The sequence below is a fragment of the Fulvia fulva genome, chromosome 7, assembly GCF_020509005.1.
Source record: "Fulvia fulva chromosome 7, complete sequence".
NCBI lineage: Eukaryota > Fungi > Ascomycota > Dothideomycetes > Mycosphaerellales > Mycosphaerellaceae > Fulvia > Fulvia fulva.
The window spans coordinates 2,356,188-2,374,347 of NC_063018.1; the positions used below are offsets into that span (position 1 = coordinate 2,356,188).

Below are 18,160 nucleotides of genomic sequence, written 5' to 3' on the forward strand. Positions count from 1 at the left end.
ACGTAGTAAAGCTTACCGATAGGCCCTCGCTTTCGCTATAGTAGTAGATTAGCCTCTTTAACCGATTTAATAGCGACAAGCTCGTCTTCGAAGCCCCACGTAATATCGCCTACGTACTTACCGAAGAGCGTAGCTTATATAGTAAGGTTGAATACAAAACGACACAGACATGCTCACAAGGCTTGCAAACGAAGGAGAGAACACCGCTTGCTTGTTTGAAAATACTGACCAAGCTATAGGCTTCCAACTTGCTTGCTTGTGACAAGGCTTGATTGCAAACCTTGGAGAATGACTTGCTTGTTGATCAGACTGTCTGAAGCTTTATCGTCTTCGTTCCGAGACTTGCTTCCAACGGTGCCATCGCCGTTCGATGCTTTGGCCCCTCTACGTTCGTCAGTATCCATTGGTCCGTAACATAGGTGCCACAGAACTGGCCGGCCTCCTGTGACCTTGGTCACTCTCCATACTCGTTGCTCGCTCTCCGGCTCGTATACGTCATAGCCTGGCTGGTAGTAAAGGTTACAAAGATCACCAAAACGGATGGACGTTACTCTGTCTGACCGAAACCACTCCCACCTGTTCTTCACGAGCCGGGTGTAGAAGTCAAGAAACGCCTTGCCGCCGAGATAAGCTCCATAGCTGTCCCATCTGAAATCGTCAGCTTTGTAATGTTCAGCGTTCTCATCCGAGGTATTGCTGCCATCTATCAAATTCTCGTCACTGGGCTTGTCTAAACCTGTCGTCTTCTCACTCTCGCTGGGCTTCTCGTAGTTGCGAACGGCAACTTGGGATCGCGAGTCATTCTGAACAAGCTGCGGTTTCTCTCCCGGTGGCGGTGGAGGTTTCCGCTTCCCAACACCTTCCTCAGACATGATATCAGAGAGTAATCAAGACGTCGGGACGACTGCACGGTGTTAGCAGACGAGCGAAGATCCTCTCGGAGAGTGCGTGCACGAAGGAGTGGTGAAGACCAAGATCTTCCGAGGCCCTGTTATATGCATCCTTGCGACACCAAGCTGAGCACAAACGCCGAGACGCTGCATTTGGGAGTCCATCGCAGGACGAGAATAGCAGACGCGCCAGGCGATGCGAACTGCATCACGACGTGCGACGTGCATGCTGGATGAAAGATTGCAGGTGTCAGCGCGTCTCGAGGATTCAGCCTATGATCTATCGTATGGCAACTCCTCAACGCCCATCACTACGACCTTCGAGACTGGACCGAAGTGACGAGTCTGCACGACCATCACGACAACCTGGTTTACAGCAACCTGTCCTACTTGTGCAGCTTCTTCAAGTACCTCGTCCGGACCGCGCCGTGCGGTGCTGTATTCTGCATCATAGATAATGTGAGGAGTCTCGAGCGCGCAGTGGGTGTAGAGGTCATGGATATTATCGTTGACATGCTGAGAGATCTCGTCACCCCTGACGAACAGGATGATCAAGCAATTGCCTTCAAGCCTATCCTTTTCACCCCGGACCTCAAGGGCGTTGTGTTGAGGGGTATGCAAATGGATGAGGTTGTGAGGGTTCGGGCGATTGGAAGCAGTGGCGGGACCATGACTCCGAAGCAGACGAGTCGTCGCTTGAGGTCATGCGATAGTGGGTATAGCGAGTCGCTTGCACCAGGGACCTCGAGTGATGATGTGAATGTTGGATTCGCGAGATCGCCTGACGACCCATCGCAGTTCTGAGCTTACGGTCTCTCGGGCGGGAAGTTACGAACTCTCTAAATGAGACGTTTCCTCCGTATATCGCTGTAGCCTTGTTGGTCGCACAACGATCGAAGATCTGAGGGGACTGCCAGAATCGAGGCTCCGGCAAAGTGGCCAAGTTGACGTAAACATATTATGCATTAACGCTTTGTCTATTTGTATATCGTATGCCCGTAGCTTACACGAATGTATCGCGGCATACTGGCTAGGAGCGGTGGACCTCTATGAACAGCGACCAATGTTACATGTGGGTTGTCCCAGTATGGCTCCTCTTCCACCTTTCCCCTGTGGAGGCGTTGCTGTTCTGCGGCGGGCATTGCACGACCCGTATAGTATTGCCATTGAAGTGACTCGTCAACTCACATATGAGATGTAAAAGTGCTGCTCCTTCGTCAACGCGGTCGGGGGCAGCCTCTGCTCATATGTGTGCCTGCATTCGGCTCGATGTCGTGGGTCCAATTGTGGCCAATCATCACATCTCCGCGATACAGTGTGCCTGCTCTGACGGTGCCGCTTTCGACGCGTCGAGGTCGGGCTGGAACGCCGATGTATACTCGAGATGGTGCTGCTGGGCCGACACTTCCTCTCTGTGTATGTTGTCTACAGAACTTGAACCTCGCAGGCGCAAGCACATTTTTGGTGGGAATGTAGTAAACTGAACTTTCAGCCAGTCTGTAGTGTGAGCACGACCAACACGCCCAGAGTCGTCAACAGCATGAATGACGGCATGCCATACCCAGATGCAGCCGAGCCCTGCAACGCAGCTGACGACGATGGTTGGTTCGAACCTTGAGTCGTCGCAGCATTACCACTAGGTGATGTAGAAGTTGGACCAGACCGTCTGTCACTTGCCAGAGTTGTGTCTTCTTCGTCCGTGCCAGAAGTCGACTGAGTATGGACCGAAGGTTCAGATGTCTGTTGACCATCACTGCCATAGGTAGTGCCATCGCCAATGAGATAGTACCCAGCTCCAGCCCCTTCACCTGGCGCCGTGCTGACGGTGTAGGTCTTCTGAGATATGATCACGACAGGCGGACTGCCTGCTGTGCCTTTGGGGACCGTGAAGTGGGTCTGAGCGTTGGTTAACACCTCAGCTCCGTTGCTTTGGATCTGGCGGGTGTAGGTGACGGAATGGATGACGACTACCGGACTAGAAGATGAGGCTCCGTGTCCAGTTCCCCCGTTGTTCCCTTGGTCGTGTTCACCGCCTCCATGTGACGGTGGTTTGCTCACGGAATGAGCGGGTTGATCGTGCTCTGCTGGGGATCCACCTGTTGGTGCAGGGTGTGCGGACTCGTGCACATACGCTGTGCTGGCCGTCGCTTCGTGGCTTGTACTTGTGCCGCTGTCTGCAGTTTGCGTGGCATATTCTGCAGTGTATGTAGCAGGCGCGGCGGTGCTAGTAGACGTTTGCTGAGATTCTGTAGGGACGGCATATGGATTTGTAGGCACCACGACAGAAGTGGCCTCCTGGAGAGCGATTGGTGGGTCCCAAATTCCGTCCGGATGTATGTTGCAGCCCTTGCCCCAAATGCTGTGCACCGCTTCCATCATCGTCTCTGGTGGCAGCAATTGTGGATGATAGTCGTTCCAGATAGTCAGATTCTTCTGCGTCCTCCAGTCCACGTTCATGGCATCTAAGCCGACCCAATTCGAAGTGCCCTCGAAATACGCCGCAGCAGGGACCTCTTGGTAGCAGTTGTGGTGGCCATCATCTGTGACATATTCGCCGTCTGGACAGTGCCAGTTAAGATCGGCAAAGTTGAATGGCATGTGGGTGAACATTGCCCTATTGCCGCGCACTGAGGATATCTCCTCGGGATTGACTGGGATAATGGTGGTCGCGATCGTTGAACCACACCCATCGACGCGAGACAGGCTTGCAATTGATACTCCAATAGTCGGGCTTGTGATGGTGACACCCGCTGTAACGAATGTGTTAGGCCCGTCGGCAGTTCGCGTGCCAGGGATGGTTATAGCAGTCTTATTACACAAGTTCCCAGAGCCAGGCACAGTAGTGATGGGCCAATATAGTAATCGTGCCTTGCTACCTGCAACTTGACAGTTGTTACACTCTTTTCCAGCCGAGTTCGTGGAGTAGCTCATAGACGGCGTAGACGTGGTGCATGGGGGATTCAAAAGGCCAGCAAAGCCGGACTGTGTGGAAACCTGGCTATATCTGCGCGTCCATGAGCTGTACAACAGCGCACAGTCATTGGGACCTATCGAGCATGGCGGCGGTTTGTACCCAGTGCTCTGCGGGTACACATTCGTATTGGTGTAGACATTGGTGAGATTAGTAGAAGGTCCTTCGGTGCGAATTGTCGACCCGACCACTCGCGGGTGTCCGTCACAGAGAGTTGTCAGGCTGGCAATGCTGGTAGTACCCGGAGCCCACGACGGCGCGACGATGGTGCTGGTAAAATATGAGGTCGAGCTTGGCTGTACTGAATAGTACGACAAAGAGGCGTGTCGATAGGCAAAGAGTTGAGCCTGGCACTGCTCTGCGTAGGCCAGTCCGAGACGGTCGTGCGCGTGTCCAGTGGCATCGCCAGTTCCATAGACGGCCAGAATCCAGCATTGCAAGTACAGCAGGAGGCGGAGTACGGCGGCGTGGTGTCGAGGCATTGTGTCTGCAGTCACAGCGGTGCAGCGCGGTGTTACGAAGATATCAGCATGTTCAAGAACAGCACACTGAGCAACAGAAAACACGCGGTCAAGCGAACAGACTTGGAGAAAACGAAGTTGGCCTACGTCAAGTCTACCAACTACCAACAAGAGATTGCTCATTGCTGCTGGTGATGTAGCGCCACCGTCGTGTCTCGGTGGGAAGGTTCTCGGCCGGATAGGTCTTAGACCGCCGCGCGATGCTGTTCTTAGCACGACGGCGACAGAACGGTGGTGGCATGGCGAGTCGGCGACGTGGAAAGAGTTGAGCCAAGAGGGGACGTGCTGCAACAAGTACGAGAAGATGTGCTGTCACCTGTGTCTATTGTAACGGCGGCGGGCGATCGGAGTGGCCGGAAGTGCACGTGCTCCGATTTCGGAGGTGGGCGGGCAGCACGAGTATAACATCTGAACATGTCTCCTTTGACAGGTGTGGCGAGTTTTGACTGTGTGGAGTGAGTTGGACGTCTCCTCACGCGCTCGCAAAAACAGAGCGATAAGAGGTTGTTGCGCGTGGTGCACAGTCGCACGTCGTGCACAGCCCAATGAAAGTCAACTGTTGTCTAGGTGACATTAGTCGATGCTTGATTGAGTAGGCCTAAGTTTAGTGGAGGTGTGCACAACGCAACGTGCGACTGTGCACCACGCGCAACAAACTTCTAGTTTGGCGCGTGACGGTTGCTATCGCAAGGCAAAACCTCTCCGGCACCGCGGCTGCAAGCTTTGCATGAAGAGCAAATCGAGGACCTGGATGATGAATCGAGGACGAGACGTGCTAGGACCACAGCGGGTCATCGGCCAGATGCTGCATCAGAGGAGCCGAAGGTCGCACTGTCGAAAGAGGTAGAGGCAAAGAAGGAGGCGCAGAACGAGCTGGTAGGTAGGCCATCTATAATACTGTAGGTAGGCCCCAGGCCGAGCATGAAGCCCTTGGCCACCTGCATCGTCCGGCATCGTCATCCGTGGAATATCGATGCTGTGGACCACATGGGTAGGCGTGCGGGTACTCGTTTCGACTGAGGACAGCGCCCCGGTACATGTAGTGTACGGACCGCAGATCACTTCCTTCCGAAGTCACTCTGCACAAACAACTGGCATACCTCGTATACTCTATTTTGCGTTCGCACATTCATTCACCTTGCTTCAGAGCGACTACAATCCTACACCCTGCACAACTTCCCATCACCAATTTCACGCTTCTCCAAGAAGCAAGAAGCTTTCTTTGGTGGACCACCTCATCAAGCAGGTGGAGTCCCTTCCGGTGCCGGGTGGATCGTGAGATGCATGATGCACGACATATCGCCGAGGGCCGCTTTCAGGTACTGCTGCTGTAGCAAACACGGACACTGCAGACATCCTCCTGCCGCCGCCTCGGCCTCTATATTTCGACCGTGTCTTGCGTGTCTGCCTTTCCATCCGCATCCCGCATTGTATTCTGTACCGAGTAGTCATTGGCCTGTCAATTGGATGGTGGAAGGTTGCGCGTTTTGACAGAGCCCATGACATTGGAATTGAATATATTGAATGCACAAGCCTGCGCCCCATCACTCTCAAGCCTTTGCCCTATCACACCCAGCCAGCAAGTTCAGTGTCAACGACCACGAAAACACTCCATTGACTCCAACCCCTTGCACTCCGACCATGTCACCACCACCACCACCACCACCATCACCACTCACCATAACAATAATAGGCGCCGGCATAGCCGGCCTAACCCTCGCCCTAACCCTCCGCCGCCTCAGCCCCCAACACCACATCCACCTCCTCGAAAAACAACCCCAACTCCAAGAAACCGGCAACGCCCTCTTGATCTCCCCCAACGCCTCCCGGATCCTGCTCCGTCTAGGCTGGGATCCCTCCACGGCCAGGGCCAACGACTGCAATGGCATGGTAGCCATGAATGCTACCGGCGAGGTCGTGCTAGATAAGGACATGAGGATTGTGGCGGAGAAGTATGGAAGTCCGTGGTTGCTTGCGCATAGGCGGGATTTGCATGATGAGTTGAGGCGGTTGGTGCTTGAGCCGGAGGCGAAAGGGAAGGGAAGGCCGGGAGTGTTGGAGTTGGGGGTGAGGGTAAGGGAGATTGATGTGGAGAGTGGCAGAGTTGTGTTGGAGGATGGGAGGGTGCTGCAGGGTGATGTGGTGGTGGGGGCGGATGGGAATAGGAGTTTTTGTAGGCGGTATGTTGAGCCTGAGGCGAAGCTGTATGGGTTTGGGAAGGACTGTTATAGGTGGCTTGTAGATCGGGATGTGCTGGCTAAGGATCCGGGACTGAAGGATCTAGAGGTCTTGAAGAGGGAGGGCTATTTCGCTGAGATTGGGGGCGAGAGGGAGAGGATCGTGATGTATCCGTGTCGGGGAAACACGACGTATAACATGGCAGTATTTGTGCCGACTGCAGAGGACGAGGCGGAGAGGGGCGACTCGCATACGCATTGGGATCAAGAGGGGAGTAAAAAGCAGATGGAGCAGGCACTCGCAGGGTTTTCCCCGACTGCGAGGAGACTTGTGGCAAGTGCGGGTGATGATCTAAAGGTATGGCCGCTGCTCGACATGAACCATCTCAAGCGCTGGACGGAGGGAAGGTTGGCCTTGATTGGAGATGCTGCTCATCCGTTCTTGCCATGTGAGTAGACCCTTGACCAAGACCGACTGCTCATGCTGACCCCGACCTAGTTCTTGGCCAAGGCGCCGCGCAGGCTATCGAGGATGCTGCCTCGCTGGGCTTGCTGCTGGCTGATGCGTTAGCTGCTGAGGACGTACCTGGAACGCTGAGGATGTTGGACGAGATTCGGCGAGAAAGGATCGACTGGATCCGCGAGCAGGGCAGGATCAATGGCGCAGACGCCGCTGAAAGACCTCCACGTAAGTCCCATCACGTAAGTCCCATCGCAGGAATTACCTTTCATCGTGTGTGACTGACCTTCGCTAGGTGAATTTATGATCCGGGTCATGGATGCTTGCTTCTCATATAACGTGTGGTCGGATACAGAGAAGAAACTCGAGGCGAGTCGAGGTGTCTCCACAACAGCGTTGAATACGGAGAATAATTTGATGGGCCATCGTGTTTCCACGACCGTGTAAGCCGTGATACGAGTGAAAGCCTTTCGACAGCTCCTAGCCACGGCTCCATTCAAGTAGCAGCAAGCGGCGAATCCTCACGGAAAACAACATCAACATCAGGATCCTATTCCTCATCATCGTCGCTGTTCGCAAACATGTCGTCCACGACGTCAGGCTGCGTAACCGCTGGGCTCGACTGTTGTGCGTTCGGCGTGCGAACCACTGAAGATGGTGGTGTTGCCGGAGTTGAAGACTTCCATGGACTTGGTTTACGGTAGTAAGCCAGCACAGTCTGTGTAGAGACATCACGTTCGGGGTCCTACTCCTCATCGCTGTCCGCAAACATATCCTCTGCTAGCTTCCTTCGCTTCGGTCCAGTTGCAGGCGGTTTGGCGCCGCTGCTGGACTTCAGTGAGATGCCGCCTTTCGTGTCTTGCGCCTGAGGTGCAGTCGAAGGGTTCGCTTTGGCAGGTGGCGCATCTGTCATCCGCGCATCACTTGCGGGTAGTCCATCTAGGTCTTCAAGTGGAGCACCGTCAAGGTCGTCCATCGGTATGCCGTCTAGATCGTCCATCGGAGCACCGTCCAGGTCTTCTAAAGGTTCACCATCCACATTTGATGAGGCTGCTGCTGGAGCAGGAGATTCTGAATCTGCAGGAGTGCCTGTTCCATCCACTCTCTTGAACCGTGCCATACGCTTCTCTTCAAGCTTCTTGCTGTCTGCCGCTGCTTTCTCTGCCTCCTCGTCCTGCTGCACCGGCTGCTCAAAGAAGTTCTTCTTGAGCTGCTCGAAGACATCACTGGCGAAGACACTACCCTTTTCCCACACCTCAAACAGCCCACGTATCCTGCCTCGCCATTGCTCAGCTCTGAATCGTCCCCAACCGAGGTCCTTTTCGAGCTGGCCAAGATGCTCGAATGTCTTCTGCCGCTTGAAGGCGTTCTCGAAGAGTTGCCTATACTTCCACGCATTGCGTACTCCTGCTGTGGATGAGTTATGTAAGACATCGTTAATTAGGTATAATGCAACGAGCTTCGCCAACGAAGGATCATCCTTCTCCTCTCCGGTCTTGCCAGCATCAGGCGCAGAGGTCGTCTCCAATGTCGGTAACTCCTCGTCTGGCTCATACATATCGTCTTCATCTTGGTTCACATCCTCTTTCTCAAAGCGCGCGCACTGGGTTGAAGTGAACGGCTTCTCGACATTCAGTACAAGCATGTCCACGATCTCCTCAGCACCTGCACCTGCATTGTTGATGGCAAAGGATGTGACTGCGCCTACTTCGGCCTTGCGTAATTTGGTGTGAGACGAGGGCATTCTGGACAACAGCCATGCGAACTTGGCGACTTGTAACGGCGTGAGATGCTTCCTTTCAGTTGGCGGCGGCGGACCTTGCCCTTCACGACCACTCTGATTGAAGTGCCGTCGTTCCTCGTCGTCACTGTCCTCTTCGCTCGACTCATAGTTAGAGTGATCGATGACTTCGCCAAGGCTGGACAGATCAGCAAAAGGCACTTCTTCATGCGGTGGTACCCAGTCAATGATGACGTCGTCGAGGATTCGCTCAGGTCCTTGTGCAGCACGCTTGCGAGCCTGTATGGAGTCATACCCATCGCCATCACCCCAAAGCAAGAAGCGGTAGTATACTCCAGCTGTGCTCCTCGAGTTGTAGAGGAACGCGAAACGCTCATCGTCTTGCACTTCAGGCAGCGACATCAGCATTGCCTCAATCTCCAAAGCTCGAGAAGCATCCGGCTCCGAGAGTAAGCGGTCAACGATCGTGTGTGCAGCCCGCAAGGTCGCAATGTCTACTGGCGGCTGCACGTGAATTGTGGCATTTGCCGATATTGCCGGTCTGGCTGGAGCATCATAAGAGTCTGGAGGTGCAAAGTCGGATGGCGGCGGCGCATTGCGCATGTTGAACCGAGCTGGCTGATCTTTGTTGACCTTCTGCGCTCCAAATGGCTCCGCAGATGTTGCTGCTGGCACAGAAGGCAAATTACCGTGCCACGAAGTCGAAAGGAGGTGGCGAGAGATGGACAGATAAAAGCCGGCGCTAAGATACTTGTCCTTCAACGCACTCACAGCTGCATCGATATGCGTGGTGGACGTCTCAGATGATAGCTCAGCAATGGCGGTGAGCGACCTTTTCGCGCCGTACTCTGTCCTGGGAGGTGGTTGCAGCCGCACCGAGTGCACCTGCAGATATGGCCCGAGCAGCGCTTTGACATCTTCCTCTCGTGTCATGGGTGGGAGAGACGAGAGCTGCACTGTCGGCCTCGGTGCGACCTCTTGCTCCATTTCCTCATCTCTGTCGCGCGTGTCTCGCGAGTCTTGGGCCGGCCGCGCCGCATTTCTACTAGCAAATGCAGCCAGATCTTCTTGCTCTCGCCTCGCTTCCTGAGCCTCGCGCATCTCATCCAGCGCACGCTTTCTTTTCAGATTGGGAGGGACGACACCAGCGACTGGTCCCAAACAGCCCGGTCCACTTCTCGGTCCTGACGCTCCATATCTGCTGGGCAGTCCCCCAAATCCTCCTTGTGGTGCAGCAGGAGGCTTGTTGAAGCGCGGGAAGCCATCGAACGCGTCTTCATCCTCTTCATCTCCACCCAACGAGTCCTGGAATTCTCGAAGGGCTTTTTCATTCTCGGCCGCTTCCCGTCGTTTCTTTTCCTGCGCTGCCAGACGCTCCTTCTCGAAAGCCGACAATTTCTTGGGTGCTGCTAGCTTCTCCCGCACGTCTGGAAACTCTGCCGGCGCAGCTCGTTCCTCGTCGGCCATGGCGTGATCATGTGTTCGTTCCGACAGTGGAATCGTCCTAGTCGCACTGACAAGTCGCCTGGAGGGTGGTTGATGTAACGTGAGTGAATGTCTGGAGCTCGCGCATGAGCTGTAAGCTGAAAGGGAATCTCGAAAGCTCTCCCGCGGCAGATTAAGCTCAAGCATCCCTGCCTAGCGCACCGCGGATCTGCCGCCCGGCGGGACCAGCACCTGAATCCTGATGTGAGCCGAGCCTGGGCTGGAAACACTGTCTCTACCACTTTGCTGGCTGCCACCAACAAGACTGCGGGCGGCGTTCAAGTGATCTTCTTCCAGTATTCAGCTTGGAGCGACAGCAAACCATGGGCTTTGGACCGGACGATGTAATCTAACAACACCATCACACCCACAACAGCAGTCCTGTCGCTTCCCTTCACCATGTCGGGAGCGTACAGAGACACGCTGGACCCAGTCTTCAACGACCTGAGGAGCCGCCACGAGAACACGCGACATACGGCGGCGAATCGCCTGCTCGAACACACGAATGCTGCCTTTAGGGAACTGCAGCCGACGCAGTTCGCCGCCTACTACAATGAAGTCAACTCGCGCATGGTCGCCATGATCCTCAGTGGGAACGATAGCAACGAACGCATCGGAGGATTGTATGCCCTGAACGCCTTGATCGACTTCAAGGGCGACGATGCGGCGCAGAAGGTCACCAAGTTCAGCAACTACATCAAGAGGACGCTGGAGGGCAACGACAATGTGGCCATGACCGTGGCTGCCAAGTGCTTGGGACGACTAGCCACACCTGGAGGAGCGTTGACTGCTGAGCTGGTGGAGGCCGAGGTGAAGCACGCGCTGGAATGGCTCACCTCGGAGCGGAACGAGAACAGACGCTTCGCCGCGGTCCTCATTCTGCGAGAGCTGGCGCGCAACAGCTCGACGCTGCTCTACATGTACATCCCCGGCATACTGGTCAGCATTTGGGAAGGCCTGAGAGATCAAAAGGTCGTCATACGAGAGACATCTGCTGAGGTCGTCTCCAAATGCTTCACCATCCTGTCAGCTCGCGACCCACAGCAGCGACTGACATGTCTGACCCGCATGTTCGAAGGTGCTCAGGACGGCTTCCGACGAGGTACTGTGGAGTGCATACATGGGTCCCTGCTGGTGTACAAGGAGTTGCTTATAGCAGGAGGCATGTTCATGCACGGCACCAAGTACAAGGATGCATGCGAGCGCGTCCTCATACAGCAGTATCGCGAACACAGAGATCCCACCATTCGCCGGACGGTGGTCGAGATTTTTCCACTCCTCGCTGCCTACGCACCCAAAGAGTTTTGCCACAACTACCTCGCACGTTCTATGCAGCATCTGCAGACTCTTCTCAAGGACCCGAAGCAGAGAAATATGGCCTTTGCTGCCATTGGTAAGATTGCCCACGCAGTAGGATCACAGATCGCACCATATCTTGATACCATCCTTTTGCACATCCGCGATGCTCTGTCAGTCAAGAATCGCACGAAGCATTCCGATGAGGCGCCTATTTTCGAATGCATCAGCATGATTTCGATAGCGGTCGGGCAGACGTTGAGCAAGTACATGGAAGCACTGCTAGATCCCATCTTTGCGTGCGGTCTGTCCGATGGCTTGACGCAGGCCCTGGTCGATATGGCTCACTACATTCCGCCTGTCAAGCCTACCATTCAGGAGAAGCTTCTCGACCTTCTCAGTCGTACACTGTGTGGGCAGCCTTTTCAGACATTGGGACATCCCACGCAGGGCAAGGGCTTGCCTCCCATCTTCACGAAGGAGTGGCGCGATCAAAAGGACCCACAGCACCAGGAGCACAAGGACCAGGAGATTGCATTGGCTCTACACACGCTCGGCTCATTTGACTTCAGCGGCCACGTACTGAACGAATTCGTGCGAGATGTTGCCATCCGATATGTGGAGGACGACGATTCGACAATTCGCAAAGCCGCTGCACTGACCTGCTGTCAGCTGTTTGTGAAGGACCCCATCGTACATCAGACCAGCCACCACGCCATACAAGTCGTGTCCGACGTTATCGAAAAGCTTCTCACGGTCGGCGTGGCAGATCCACACCCAGACATCCGTCAGACTGTGCTTACCAGTCTCGATGCACGCTTCGACAGGCACCTGGCCAAAGCTGAGAACGTTCGAACACTTTTCCTAGCCTTGAACGACGAGAAGTTCTCGATTCGAGAAGCAGCCATGACGATCATCGGTCGTTTGACTGCTGTCAATCCTGCTTACGTCTTTCCTTCGCTCCGTAAGGTGCTTATCCAGCTACTGACTGAGATTGAGTATTCCAATAACCCGAATAACAAGCGGGAATCGGCACAGCTCATCAGTCATCTGGTTACTGCAAGCAGCAAGCTTATCAAGCCCTACGTCGATCCCATGGTCACGGTCCTCCTTCCCAAAGCCGAGGACAGTAATGCCGATGTTGCTGCCACTACACTGAAAGCCATTGGCGATCTTGCAAGCGTTGGCGGGGATGAAATGGTCAAGTACATCCCAGAGCTCATGAAGATCATCCTGCGCAGTCTTCAGGACTTGGCCTCACCCAAGAAGCGAGAAGCAGCATTGTGTACTCTTGGACAGCTTGCCAGCAACAGCGGCTATGTCATCGACCCCTTCCTGGACCATCCTGACTTGTTGACTATCCTCGTGAACATCGTCAAGAATGAGCCACCTGGCGACTTGAGGCGCGAGACCATTCGCCTGATGGGTATACTCGGAGCACTGGATCCCTACAAGCACCAACAAGTCATTGAAGAGTCCCCAGAATCGAATCTAAGAGCCGAGGCCGAGGCTGAGTCGGATGTTACTCTGATCATGAAAGGCATCACGCCGAGCAATGAGGACTACTATCCGACTGTCGTCATCAACACTCTCATGAACATGCTGAAGGAGGATACTCTCAAGCAATATCACTCTGGCGTGGTAGAGGCAGTCATGAACATATACGCCACTATGGGGATGAAGTGCGTGCCCTTCCTGGGTACAGTTGTTCCTGGCATTGTCGGCGTGCTGAAAGATGCCTCATCGGACAACCGCCTCGAGGGCTACTTCAATCAGCTTAGTCTACTGGTCAAGATCGTTCGACAGCACATTCGCCCCCACCTCAAAGTCATTCTCGGCGCCATCAGCGATCACTGGTATAAGAGCACTCAGCTGCAAGCCACGATACTCAGTTTGATCGAGAGCATAGCTAGAAGCTTGGAAGGCGAATTCAAGGTGTACCTGGCGGACGTTCTACCTCTTATGCTGGGAGTTCTTGATGCCGACAACCGCACAGAAGCAGGCCGCGCGGCTTGCCAGCGAGTTCTTCACGCCTTTCTGGTCTTCGGTGCCAGCGCCGAAGAGTACATGCATCTCATCATACCGGTCATTGTACGTATGTTTGACACCACAGACGGCCGATTCCGACACAGAGATGTGCGAAGAGCAGCGCTCGAGACCGTTGGTCGCTTGAGCAAGCAGGTCAATATCTCCGAGTTCGCCGCAAAGATCATCCACCCGTTGTCGCGTGTGCTGCAAGGCAACGATGCAACACTGAAGCCGGTCGCTATGGAGTCACTGTGCGCACTGGTCTTCCAGCTAGGCCAGGACTATCTGCATTTTGTGCCAACCATCGAGAAGGTCTTACAGCAGCAGCGCATCAACAACACGGCATACAACCTCATCATCACCAAGCTCAAGAAGCACGAAGCACTACCGCAGGACCTGAGTCCGGATGAGCGCTACGGGGATGAGGATGACGATCAATATCCTACCGAGATTGCCACCAAGAAGCTCGCCGTCAACCAGCAGCATCTAAAGAATGCTTGGGAGGCGAATCAGAAATCGACCAAGGAGGATTGGGTGGAGTGGATGCGACGCTTCTCGGTCGAGTTGCTGAGGGAAAGCCCACAGCAGGCGCTCAGGGCCTGCACGAACCTGGCAAGCATCTATGCCCCATTGGCGCGTAGTCTGTTCAACAGTGCCTTCGTGAGCTGCTGGACAGAGCTTTACGATCAGTACCAAGAAGAGCTCGTCCGCTCGATCGAGACTGCACTTACTAGCCCTGCCATTCCTCCCGAGATTCTGCAGATTCTACTCAACCTAGCAGAGTTCATGGAGCATGATGACAAGGCACTACCCATCGACGTCCGAACTCTTGGAATGTATGCCGGCAAGTGCCATGCATTTGCTAAAGCTCTTCATTACAAAGAGCTGGAGTTCAACGCCGAGCAGAATGCAAGTGCGGTAGAGGCTCTGATCTCCATCAACAACCAACTCCAGCAGACTGATGCAGCGTTTGGCATCCTTAGAAAGGCGCAAGGCTACAACGACGTCGATCTGAAGGAGACTTGGTTCGAGAAGCTACAACGTTGGGAAGAGGCCCTTATGGCCTACCAAGCTCGTGAAGAGAACGAGGGAGGACCGCACCACGCCTCCTTCGAGGTCATCATGGGCAAGATGCGTTGTCTACATGCTCTAGGAGAATGGGATACCTTGTCTCAGATCGCGCAGGACAAGTGGGGCTCTGCATCGCCCGAGAACAAGCGACACATAGCTCCACTGGCTGCAGCCGCTGCCTGGGGCATGGGGCAATGGGACATCATGGACGATTATCTTGGCGCCATGAAGGCTCATACTCCTGATCGAAGCTTTTTCGGTGCTATTCTCGCCATCCACAGGAATCACTTCGACGATGCTCACATGCACATCAACAAGGCGCGAGACGGACTAGACACTGAACTGAGCGCTTTGCTTGGCGAAAGCTATACTCGTGCATATAGCGTCATTGTGCGCGTGCAGATGCTGGCCGAGCTGGAGGAAATCATTTCCTACAAGCAGCATTCCAACGACCCCGACAAGCAAGAACGCATGCGGGCGACCTGGACAAAGCGTCTACGCGGCTGCCAGCGTAATGTCGAGGTATGGCAGCGCAACCTCAAGGTCCGCGCCCTGGTCATCACACCCCAAGAAAATGTCGAGATGTACATCAAGTTCGCATCGATTTGCCGAAAAGCCGGACGAAACGGTCTTGCCGAGAAGAGCTTGAACAGTTTGCTTGGCAGCTCAGGAAGCATAGGAACCCTCCTGTCTGACCCAGAGAACTGGAGCAAGGTCAAGAGTGCACCGTACCCTGTCCAGTATGCTACTTTCAAGTTCCTCTGGAGTAACGACCAGCATGACGCAGCGCTTTCTGCACTGCGTGAGTTCACTGGCCGCCTCAAGAGTGAATATCAGGAGCGCAACGCCGCTGCTATGGCTGCAGCACCAACTATCAATGGCGCCGGACATGTTTCGCTTCTCAACAACAGCGCTAATGGTGTGAGTGGTCTGCATAGCAATGGACCGTTCGGACCTGCCAACAGCCACCAGATCTCACCAAGGGAGAAGGCTGAGCTGGATGAGTGGAAGATGCTACTTGCGCGTTGCTACCTCAAGCAAGGTGACTGGCAGGTCAAGCTTCATGGCGGCGATTGGTCTTCTGATCACGTTCAAGACGTACTCCAGGCGTACTATTCTGCCACCAAATACAACGAGAACTGGTACAAGGCATGGCATGCTTGGGCTCTTTCCAACTTCGAAGTCGTTACTTCGATGACTGCAGCCGAGGGCAGAGATCAAGCAGATGTGCCGCAATACGTCGTGTCAGAACATGTGGTGCCGGCCGTCAAGGGTTTCTTCAAGAGCATTGCTTTAAGCTCGACGAGCTCGTTGCAAGACACATTGCGTCTGCTGACTCTATGGTTTGCTCATGGCGCTCACCAAGAAGTCACACACGCTGTCGTTCAAGGTATTGCAACCGTCAGTGTGGATACATGGCTCGAGGTCATCCCTCAGTTGATTGCTAGAATCAATCAGCCGAATCGGCTGGTCCGCGAGAGTATTCACAACTTGCTTGTCGATATAGGACGGGCACATCCTCAAGCTTTGGTCTATCCGTTGACTGTTAGCATGAAGAGCGATGTGACTGGTCGTAGTAGGTCTGCGGGTCGCATCATGGAGGCAATGAGGCAGCATTCTCCGAAGCTAGTTGAGCAAGCCAGTCTGGTCAGTCATGAGCTTATCAGGATCGCGGTTCTCTGGCACGAGCAGTGGCACGAAGGTCTCGAGGAGGCGTCTCGACTGTATTTTGGCGATCACAACATCCAAGGCATGCTTGCCACGCTCGAACCTCTGCATGAGATGTTGCGCAAAGGTCCGGAAACACTTCGCGAGATCTCCTTCATCCAGTCATTCGGCCGTGACCTCAACGAAGCTAGGGATTGGTGTGAGGCATACAAGAGCACGAATGAGATTGGCGACCTCAATCAGGCGTGGGACCTGTACTATGGCGTGTTCAAGAGGATTGCACGGCAGCTCCCACAGCTGATGAGTCTCGAGCTCCAGTACGTTTCACCAGAGCTCAAGAATGCTCACGACCTGGTTATGGCCATTCCCGGGACATACCAATCTGGAAAGCCTGTGATCAGCATCCAGAGCTTTGATCCTGTTGCAACCGTCATCTCGTCCAAGCAGCGGCCTCGTAAATTGACGATGCGAGGTAGTGATGGCGTCAAGTACGACTTCATCATCAAGGGACACGAGGACATCCGACAGGATGAGAGAGTCATGCAGCTCTTTGGCCTTGTCAACACCTTGCTCTCCACAGACCCAGAGTGTCTCAAGCGCCATCTTAACATTCAACGCTACGCTTGCATTCCTCTGTCAACATCGGCTGGTCTGCTCGGATGGGTGCCAAACTCCGATACACTGCACGTGCTGATCAGGGAATACCGCGAGAGTCGCAAGATTCTGCTCAACATTGAACATCGGATCATGTTGCAGATGGCTCCTGACTACGATAACCTCACACTAATGCAGAAGGTCGAAGTCTTTGGCTACGCACTCGACAACACCACCGGCCAGGATTTGTACCGAGTCTTATGGCTGAAGAGCAAGTCTTCTGAAGCATGGCTGGACCGCAGGACCAACTACACACGCTCCCTAGGTGTCATGTCCATGGTCGGCTACATTCTTGGTCTCGGTGATCGTCACCCCAGCAATCTCATGCTCGACCGCATCACTGGCAAGATCGTGCACATCGATTTCGGTGACTGTTTCGAGGTCGCCATGCATCGCGAGAAGTACCCTGAGCGTGTTCCGTTCCGTCTGACTCGAATGTTGACCTTCGCCATGGAGGTTAGTAACATCGAAGGCTCCTTCAGGACAACCTGCGAGCACGTCATGCGCCTTCTTCGCGGCAACAAAGAGAGCTTGATGGCTGTGCTGGAAGCCTTCATCCACGATCCACTTCTGACGTGGCGCCTCGGCACCCGCGAGTCACCTCCAGAGCCCTCCTTCCCATCTGAACGCCGCACATCTATCATGGGAGCCCCCGGAGCCGATCCTGTCACGGCACGTCGTCCTTCGGTCATGGGCGGCGATCCGAATGCTCCACCAGGAGACAGACCGAACAATTCATACCGACCGAATCGCCGCGTCAGCACGATTCCCGGCCTCAATGGACACCATGACCCGGCCGAGAAAGAAGTGCAGAACGCTCGTGCGCTACAGGTCCTCAGCAGAGTGAAAGAGAAGCTGACTGGACGCGACTTCAAGAAGGAGACCGAGCTCACTATTATCGAACAAGTGGAGCGACTTCTTAGCGAAGCGACCAATCTGGAGAACCTGTGCCAGCACTACATAGGATGGTGCAGCTTCTGGTAGTGAGGGTGGGTGTGATTCGTGACTTCAGTGGCGTTGTGGAGGGAAAGCATATTACCATGATGGGTTGTAATGGTATGATTCAGCGAGGCGTTGTGGGTACGGGTGCTTTCTAACCAAGACATGGACCGGAGTGGTCTTCATGCCAGCAGATCGACTCGCTGCTGCGACAGAATGCTTGAAAGGCAGCACAGCTGTAGCACTGCATAAGACAGCA

General features: G+C 54.5%; 5 protein-coding genes across 5 annotated transcripts; 2 read left to right on the forward strand and 3 right to left on the reverse strand.

Moving 5' to 3' along the window:
• Nucleotides 1–454: 454 nt before the first annotated feature.
• Nucleotides 455–872, reverse strand: CLAFUR5_10279 (uncharacterized protein; the record flags this gene model as incomplete). The annotated part of the gene is made up of 2 exons (XM_047909427.1): nucleotides 455–506; nucleotides 562–872. The coding sequence occupies 2 exons, from the start codon at nucleotides 870–872 to the stop codon at nucleotides 455–457; spliced, it is 363 nt and encodes a 120-aa protein (XP_047764740.1).
• Nucleotides 873–2,378: 1,506 nt separating this feature from the next.
• Nucleotides 2,379–4,343, reverse strand: CLAFUR5_10280 (uncharacterized protein; the record flags this gene model as incomplete). The annotated part of the gene is made up of 1 exon (XM_047909428.1): nucleotides 2,379–4,343. One exon carries the CDS (start codon nucleotides 4,341–4,343, stop codon nucleotides 2,379–2,381), a length of 1,965 nt encoding a protein of 654 aa, XP_047764144.1.
• Nucleotides 4,344–5,906: 1,563 nt separating this feature from the next.
• Nucleotides 5,907–7,466, forward strand: CLAFUR5_10281 (FAD-dependent monooxygenase OpS4; the record flags this gene model as incomplete). Its single annotated transcript, XM_047909429.1, has 3 exons — nucleotides 5,907–7,008; nucleotides 7,059–7,247; nucleotides 7,315–7,466. The coding sequence occupies 3 exons, from the start codon at nucleotides 5,907–5,909 to the stop codon at nucleotides 7,464–7,466; spliced, it is 1,443 nt and encodes a 480-aa protein (XP_047764143.1).
• A 298-nt stretch (nucleotides 7,467–7,764) lies between these two features.
• CLAFUR5_10282 (U2 snRNP-associated SURP motif-containing protein) lies at nucleotides 7,765–10,227 on the reverse strand (the record flags this gene model as incomplete). The annotated part of the gene is made up of 1 exon (XM_047909430.1): nucleotides 7,765–10,227. The coding sequence occupies one exon, from the start codon at nucleotides 10,225–10,227 to the stop codon at nucleotides 7,765–7,767; it is 2,463 nt and encodes an 820-aa protein (XP_047764449.1).
• A 417-nt stretch (nucleotides 10,228–10,644) lies between these two features.
• CLAFUR5_10283 (Serine/threonine-protein kinase tor2) lies at nucleotides 10,645–17,946 on the forward strand (the record flags this gene model as incomplete). The annotated part of the gene is made up of 1 exon (XM_047909431.1): nucleotides 10,645–17,946. The coding sequence occupies one exon, from the start codon at nucleotides 10,645–10,647 to the stop codon at nucleotides 17,944–17,946; it is 7,302 nt and encodes a 2,433-aa protein (XP_047764448.1).
• Between the last annotated feature and the right edge of the window lie 214 nt (nucleotides 17,947–18,160).